This window comes from Microtus ochrogaster, chromosome 6 (genome assembly GCF_000317375.1).
Source record: "Microtus ochrogaster isolate Prairie Vole_2 chromosome 6, MicOch1.0, whole genome shotgun sequence".
NCBI lineage: Eukaryota > Metazoa > Chordata > Mammalia > Rodentia > Cricetidae > Microtus > Microtus ochrogaster.
The window spans coordinates 2,878,054-2,886,513 of NC_022013.1; the positions used below are offsets into that span (position 1 = coordinate 2,878,054).

Genomic DNA, 8,460 nt, shown 5'->3' on the forward strand with positions numbered 1-8,460 from the left:
CAATGTTAGAGTCCCTGAAGGCAGCTCCTTAGAGGGCAGTGCATGAAGCTGTGAGGGTAAAATCTACGATGGATGTAGTGGAGACCCCAGGATGTTGGTGATACCAGGAAGGTGGGATGTATCCTGAGGAAAGTATCGGGCAGTGTGGAGCCACTCTGGGAGAGGCTAGGTGGCCTGCAAATGGTAAGACCATAGGGTTGACTTTCCCAAGCCTGTTGGGTAGAGCACTGTGAGCGCTGGGTACCGACATGAAGCTACCGGATTTAATATTTGCACTGCCAGGTTTCAGTCTTGCTTTCGGCATCTCCTTCCTGGATTCTTTACTTTGGGAATAGAAATGTTTTTGATATGTACTTGGGACGATATAACTTGATACTAGCAGAGCACACAGCTAAATGTTTGCCCCTGTCTCAGGGAAACTGGACTAGAGCTTTGGAGCATTGGGAGATGGGGAGGGATTGAATCTTATGTTATGAGAAGATGTGTTGGAGTGTCAGATTGACAAGGGATGGATTTGGGATGGTTAATCTTGAGGTTACTAAAGCACACTTCTAGGTGTGTCTGTGAAGACCCTTCCAGAGAGGACTAGGAGACAGTGGCCTTCCTTGAGTGTGGGTGACACCATCATGTGGGCGGGTTCCCAGACTGAAAAAAGGGAAAAGGAGCAAGCCCTGCTGCTTTCCCAGTGGTGTGAGCTGTTCTTCTCTGCCAGCTTCCCCACCATAATGGACTGAAACTTCCCTTGAGATTGTGTGTGTGTGTGTGTGTGTGTGTGTGTGTGTGTGTGTGTGCTCTTTTTGGTCATAGTGAGGCAAAAGTAACTAATAAAAATATTATGTGTGTAGTACTCAGATATGAAATATTTGAAAAGGAGTAGAAATTTCTTCTAAAGATTTTGGGAAGGAGAAAAGCAGTAACATATGCTTTCAATTGTTTTTTTGTTCAATTTTATTTATTTTTTCTTTCAAGACAGATTGGAGTAGTAAGTAGAATGATAGTTGGGGAAAACTCTAGAAAACAAGAGGAACAGGAAGGAGAGGGGCATTGAAGCACAGATGGTGAAAATAACAGAACAGGAGTCAGCAAGTATTAACTAGATCTCCTCTTTCTCTGTTGAAGAGTCACCACAAGGTACACATTAGTAGTGATCCTGGTTTTTTGTGGGAAGAAAAGGAAGTATGAGTCCCAAGTTAAGACTATGGCATGGAGAAATAATTTGCTGTGAAGGAGAGATGCCGTCTGCTACCCTGTCTCAGGTTCAAGTTCCTTTGCAGTGACTCGGGTAGAACGGAGGGCCTGGAACAAGGTGTCATGGTGTTACCCACTTAGTCCCCAGAGCTCTCTCTATCTCCTGCTCTGTAAAAATAAACTTACAGATGAAATTCCCTTAAGAATGAGTTTCATTCACTCTGAAACCACACCTCTGTCCCTGTAGCTTTTTCCTCTATCTTCCCTCTTCTGTTTGCTTATTTATTACTTATTTATTTTTGAGACAGAGTCTCCCTATGTATCCTTGGCCAACTAGCCTGGAGCTTGCTATGAAGACCAGGTTAGCCTCAAGCAGAAATCCATTGTCTGCCTCTGCCTCCTGAGTGCTGACATTAGAGGCACACACTACCATGTCCAGCCCACCATCTTCTTGTTTTTAAAGAGGTGTCCGTCCGTCCATCCTCCTGTACTCAGCCTGACTTCTAAGATCTGCCAGATTCTGGGAGACTACAACACATTTTACTGAAGTATTTTTGAGCTTTGTGTTGGATCACTCAGCAATTATTCCATGAGCATTTGCCTTGCTGTCTTAACTGGCTTTTGGAACGTTTGAGTTTGTGCATAGCCTGTGTGTAGTTTATGCAGACAAAAACATTCACAGTGAATGACTAGACTATCGGAGAGGGTTACAACAGGAAAAAACAGATTATTTGGGCACAATTCCCATTTCTTTGGTCAAAGTAAAGAACCCACCTGAGCCTTCTAGAATAAGGCTGGTGTTGGATCTTTTTCTATGTACATCATCAATTGTACATTAATTCTTAATCTCCAAATTAAATAGTTTTGACTTGCATATGTAACAATGTACTGCTTTTCAGTACATTACATTTCGGAATAGAAACCTTATGAAACATCTTGTTTTTAATAAGTTAGAGTATTTGGGAATAATATCCCCCTTCCCCCACCCCCACCCCCCTTTATAAAAGACAGTCTCAAGTAGCGCAGACTAGCCTGGAACTTGGATTCCTGATCCTCCTGTATTGTCCTGAGGAGGATATTCCATTTTGGGGTAACATAATTCAAAATAGAATTCTAGCGATGTGTGTGCGACTCATGTTCACAGACAGAAGTAATGTAGCTTCTTGGAAGGTTTTTTTTCGTGGCTAATTTTGACATTCAAATAGTTTTCTCTCAAGGCCCAAAAAAGCCAAGGCATTGCCAGCTGTGAGTTTATCCTGAATAAAAAAGAAAGGGAGAGAGATGTTTTATTATTAAAGCACGATTGGCTTGATAAAAGCACTTATTAGATAGAGCCATTGATTACTTTTTAAAAAACGTGTGTGTGTGTGCTCGCGCTCGCGTGTGCACGCACATACACATGTGCATTCATGCACAGAAGATTTATGCATTTAATTATGCTGGACTTATTTTAAGATATTAAGACCTTTGCATTTGCTTCAGCAGCACATACACTAAAATTGGAAAGTTGTTAAGACTTGTTTTTGATAGAGTAGCTGTTTCAGAAGACAGTCAGAACTGTGGGCAAATGAAGTATAGTGGTCTCTCTGTTCAGCTCAGAAAGGAGATGGAGGTTCAAGGCACATACCTTTGTTTCTTTGTCGAATTCTCCCATGGACTCTATCAATTTCCCAGGCTCCTGCTCACCTAGTGGAAACGGGTAATCAGTTCCAAGAATGACTTTGTCCTAAGAGGATAAAGCACAAGTTTATTTATAAATGTGAGAACACTACAGAGCCCTCTGTTCTCTCAATCTGCTCATCATGTACACCAGTCTGGTAAGACAGCAAACTCCTTCCTAGTTTAATAGAAACAGAACTGCTCTAAATTTTAAAGATTTAAAGGCTCAGTTTTCATTTTGCTATTTTTTTTCCAGCAGGTGTCACTATTAGGTCTTCTAAGGATTGATTGCAAATCTACTTCCAGTCTTGCTTCTGAGTCTGCACGCACAGCGTGGAGGCCAGAACACAATTTTCGTTGTCTCTTTCTTCCTGTGCTGTCCTCCTTGGTTTCCGAAACAGGGTCTCTCACTGGCCTGAAATACATTAAATATGCTCATCTGGCTAGCCTGTGATCCCTAGGGCCACTGTCTCTACCTTCCGAGCTCTTGGAATACAGGTGTGTAACACCACACTGGCATCTTTTCAGTATGGACGCTCAGAATCAGACCCGAGTCAGAATGCTTGTATGATAAGCACTTAATTGAAAGAGCCATTCAGCCAGTTTATCTTCTTACAAATTGAAATGCAGAATACTGGAATATAAGAAATGAGCATTTGCTTGATAAGACATATGGATATATTCAGATAGAATGAAATTTTCCTCCTTTCTTTTTTCTTTTTTCTTTTTTCCTGGTTTTTCGAGACAGGGTTTCTCTGTGGTTTTGGAGCCTGTCCTGGAACTAGCTCTTTTAGACCAGGCTGGCCTCGAACTCACAGAGATCTGCCTGCCTCTGCCTCCCGAGTGCTGGGATTAAAGGCGTGCGCCACTACCGCCCGGCTTCTCCTTTCTTATAGTGATACATCATAAGTGACCCTGCAAGAAAATAGAGTTGGAAAGAAAAGCTTGGGGCTAAATGGTGGTCTAACTCTTCATAGCTTTGTAAATAATTCCTGTGTTAATTTCTCTTGAGTTTTCCCAAATGAAGTGTGGCATCCTTTCTACTAGAGCTCTCTAAATGAGCCACAGCCCCTCAGCCCCAGCAAGCTGTTTAGAGTTCGCTGACTTTAATGGGTGGTTGAGTCCCTGACTGCAATGCCCTGTTCATTTGGAACTCTGGTTTGTGTGAGTGTGTGTGTGGGGGAGTGCTCCATGTGTGAAAGTGCTGGTGGAGAGACCAGAAGATGGTGTCTCAACCACTGAGATAACTTGCCAGCCCCACTGAATCCACTTTATACTAATTCATTGATCTGGTGTTTAATTTTTAATTTGATAGAGTTTGAAAGCTATGGAAGAGTTGCCAAGAAATGAAAGTATCTGCCATATAACCGTCACCCAAGTTCAGCTGTTTGTATTTTGACACCTTGCTTTATTATATTCAATTATATTTATGTATGTCTGCATATACACACCTACGTACACACACACAAAACACAAACACATATATGAGTGAAACCTTGGTGATTTTGGAGACATCATGGCCTTTTATTACTAAATAAATTATCATTTATTTTCTAAAAATAGGACTTTTTCTTTTTTTCTTCTTTTATAACATTTATTTGTGGTGTGTGTGTGTGTGTGTGTGTGTGTGTGTGTGTGTGTGTGTGTAGGGGATGACATGTGGAGATCAGAGTACAGATTGTGGAAGTTAGTCCTTTTCTTCAACCTTGTGGGTTTTGATCAAACCCAGATTGTCAGGCTTGGCAAACAAGTTCCTTTACCTATGGGACCATCTTAACTTCCTTCTTCCTCCTTCTCCTCCTCCTCTTTTTTGAAAGGATTTCTTCAGGTAGCCTTTTTAGCTAATAACTTGCTTTGTAGACCAGGGCTAGCCTAGAAAATGACAGAGGTCAGACTGCCTTTGCCTTCAGAGGGCTGTGATTAAAGACATGTGCCAGCATCTGGCTAAGAAGATGCTTCTTCTATAACTACAATGTACTTTCCAAAACCAGGAATGCACTACGGAGCGAGGGCATCTTCCTGTATCCGTCTTCTACAGCCCCAGCTTTTTGCATTTGTACTTAGGATTTGAACTCAGGTCTTCATAAGTGCACAGAAAGTGCTCTTGCTGCTGAACCATCTCCCCAACTATCCATGTTAATACTCTAAACGAAAGTTCCCTCAATAAGGTGAAGGCCATATGTGAGAAACCCACAGCTCAAACTGTATTGAATGAGAAAAAAATGAAGTTTTTTATTTAAGATATGGCAGGCAGTGCACACCTTTAATTCTAGCTCAAGAGGCAGAGACAGGAGGATCTCTGTGAGTTTGAGACAAGCCTGGTCTACAGAGCAAGTTTCAGGACAACCAGAGCTACACAGAGAAACCCTGTCTTTAAAAACAAAACAAAACAAAACAAGAAAGATATGGAACAAGACAAAGATTGTGCACTTTCATCTATAGGTAGAACCTAGAAGTTCTAACCCATAGCACCTAGGCAGGAAGAAGGAGGAAGGGGCAGTTCAGTCTGGACAAGAGGAAGTAAAACTGTTTCTCTTTGCAGATATGATCATATGTATAGGAAGCCCTACAAGTTCCACAGCTCTTTAGAATTAGTTAAAGAATTCAATTAAGTTTCAGGGTACACTATCAATTTGAAGAAATCAGTGTATGTCTACATAACAGCAGCAAAACTGTCTGAGCCCACTTATACTAGTTAGAACAAAATACTAATATACCTGGGAATACGTTTAAACAAGGAGGTGAACAACCTCTGTAATGAAAACTATATTGATGAAAGAAATCGAAGCCACAATAAATGGAAAGATGCCCTTTGATATGGGCTAGAAGAATTCATATTGCTAAAGTAGCCACACTACCCAAATCAATTTACATTTAGTCCACCCCTCTCAAAAGACCAATGACATTTTGTTTGTTTTTGAGACAGGGTTTTTTTTTTCCCCTATGTAACAGTCCTGGATGTCCTAGAACTCTCTATGCAGGCCAGGCTGGCCTCGAACTCACAGAGATCCACCTGTCTCTGCCTCCCGAGTGCTGAGATTAAAGGTGTGACCACCATGTTGGATAGCAATGGCATTTTTTTTATGGGAATAGAAAAGCAGTCTTATAATTTTTATGGAACCACAAATGATCCTTAATAGTCTTGAACCAAAAACAGGAGTAACCACGTTGATTTTAGAGTGTACTACAAAGCCATAGTCACCCAAACAACACTGTTTTCATACAAACAAGAACCCAGGCAAACAACAGACTAGGAAGACTAGAAGTAAACTGCAGTCCTTGAACTTGAACAAAACCAGGCAGTGTTTCCTCGCTGAAGAAAGGACATCCTTGATGAAGTGTGTGTGTGTGTGTGTGTACATATTTTCATTTCAAGGAAGAATGGAAGGTTTTGTTTTCTCAGTGTCATGGAGCCAGAAGTCATCATGTTAGGTGAAACAGGCTCATCACAGACAGGTAAATGCCAGCAGACTCATATGTTGTCTATAAAATAGTTGTGCTCATAGAAGTCGAGAGTAAAGTGTTAGTCACCAGAGACTGTAAGAACAGAAACGAGAGAGGCAGGGAAGCTGATTAGTGGAATAGGGACAAGAAGTTCTGATGTGTGCCAGCTGGGGTGGTGCATGCCTGTAATCTCTGCTTTAAGAGGCAGGCAGACCGGGGTTCAAAGTCAGCCTGGGTCCTATTAGTAAGCTCCAGTTAACCTACAAAGTAGGATCCTACCTCCAGATGCAACAACCAACACACCAACTAAAGAACTCTAGAAGATCTGGCATGCTCCACAGGGGAATGATCATTAATAATAATAATAATAATAATAATAATAATAATAATAATAATAATAATGTACTGTATATCTCAAAAAGCCAGGAGAAATGACCTGTGGTGTTCACCATAGAGATATGCTTGAGTAGACATGTTTAACCTCACTGAAACATTACACCATTTACACATATATCAAAATCACATGATACCATATATGTGTGTCCAAAATAACTTCAAACTTAAAAAATACTTCAGTTGGTAGTATACACTGGAGGAAATGGTCATTTAAAAACTATAAATTTGACCTGGGCATTGGTGGAACATGTCTTTAATCCTAGCACTGGAGAGGTAGTGGCAGGTGGATCTCTGTGAGTTAGAGGCCAGTCTAGTCTGCAGAGTGAGACCTTGTGTTGTGTATATGTACATGTATGTATGTATAATTGGTGTCTAGAGAGATAATTCAGAGAGTGCTTGCTGCTTAATCATGAGGAACTGAGTTCAAATCTCAGCACCTCAACTGAATATGTCTGTGCATTTATTTGCCCATAATCCTGGTGCTGTGGGAGGCAGAGACAGGTGTGGTGTTGGCCTAGCTCCAGATTCAGTGAGAAACCTTGTCTTAAGAGAATAAAGCAGAGTGATAGAATAGAACATATTATGTCCAACACACACACACACACACACACACACACACACACACACACACACACACACCACAGTTTGAAAGTCCACGATAGACTACCAAGTCTATTTATAGATTTCTGTATTCATTTGTATATGAAGCCAAGTAAATACACCTGCTGTAGAGGCCCTAAAGACACAAAGTTATGTCTTCTCACATCTGTGCCAGCAGCTGATCTTGTTCTAACTCTCTGCTTGGTATTCACCAGGGGTTCATCTCCTCTTCTTGCTAAAGCTGTTTACATTTCCAAAATACAACATGATTTTAGAGTCCCACGCTTATACTACACTCGTCAGCTACATTAACATGAAGATGAAACCCAGGCATTAATTTTCTAATTAAGAATTCTTCCCTTCCCAGCATGATGGCATTCTCAGATATAAATATGCTTTAGGAAACAGTCTGTCCTGTTTTAATATGGAGAAGGCAAACGAGTCTAACACAGTGAAAAGCAGTCTTCAAGTCTTCTGCCATTCAACCCTTCTGACTTCAATATTTCCTTGGTTTCCTTCTTAAGTGTGTGTGTGTGTGTGTGTGTGTGTGTGTGTGTGTGTGTGTGTGTTCGTTCAGAAGATAGTGTCAGGCGTCAATCCTTGCCTTCCATCTTGTTTCAGGCAGGGTCTTTCTGTTGTTTTTCTGCTGAATATACCAGGCACTAGGCTGGCTGGCCCTTGAGCTTCTCAGGGCATCGGGAGTAAACCGGCTCATGCTGTATATCCAGCTCTTATATGGTTCTGGGGATCAAATTCAGGTCCCAAGCATGCACTGCTAGTCCTTTACCCATTGAGTCATCTCGTCTCCCCAGACACTTGAATTTATTTATTTTTGAATGCTACCACAGACTAACAAACTCATGGTTTGGAAATTTTTAATTATTATTTAGGCTTGTTCTCGACTTCTTTCTATAGAAGGTTATATATCCACTTGTAACTACTATCTGAGTTTTAAACTTTTCTTACCTATTATCTATGTGCATGCCTTCTATTGGTAACTGTCTCAGCCACTGTTCTATTGCTGTGAAGAGACACCATGACCAACCCTTGTAAAAGAAAGCATTTAATTGAGAGCTTGCTTACAGTTTCAGAGGCTTAGTCCATTATCATCATGGCACTGGGGCAGTAACTGAGAGATACATACTGATTTGTAGGCAGAGAGAGAGAGAGAGA

General features: G+C 41.1%; 1 protein-coding gene across 3 annotated transcripts in view; it reads right to left on the bottom strand.

The window, feature by feature from the left end:
- Positions 1-950: 950 nt before the first annotated feature.
- The window catches only part of Acmsd (aminocarboxymuconate semialdehyde decarboxylase), a 36,771-nt gene continuing 29,261 nt past the window's right edge, over positions 951-8,460 (bottom strand). For 2 of the 3 annotated variants that reach the window (XM_013346662.1, XM_005348239.2), the window contains exons 9-10: positions 2,816-2,914; positions 951-2,444 (exon numbers count right to left, since the gene is read on the bottom strand). In XM_013346662.1, the coding sequence (XP_013202116.1) occupies positions 2,373-2,444; positions 2,816-2,914 (171 nt within the window). In that variant the 3' untranslated portion in view covers positions 951-2,372. The remainder of the gene's footprint in view (positions 2,445-2,815; positions 2,915-8,460) is intronic. The other variant, XM_013346663.1, reaches the window with a different exon arrangement.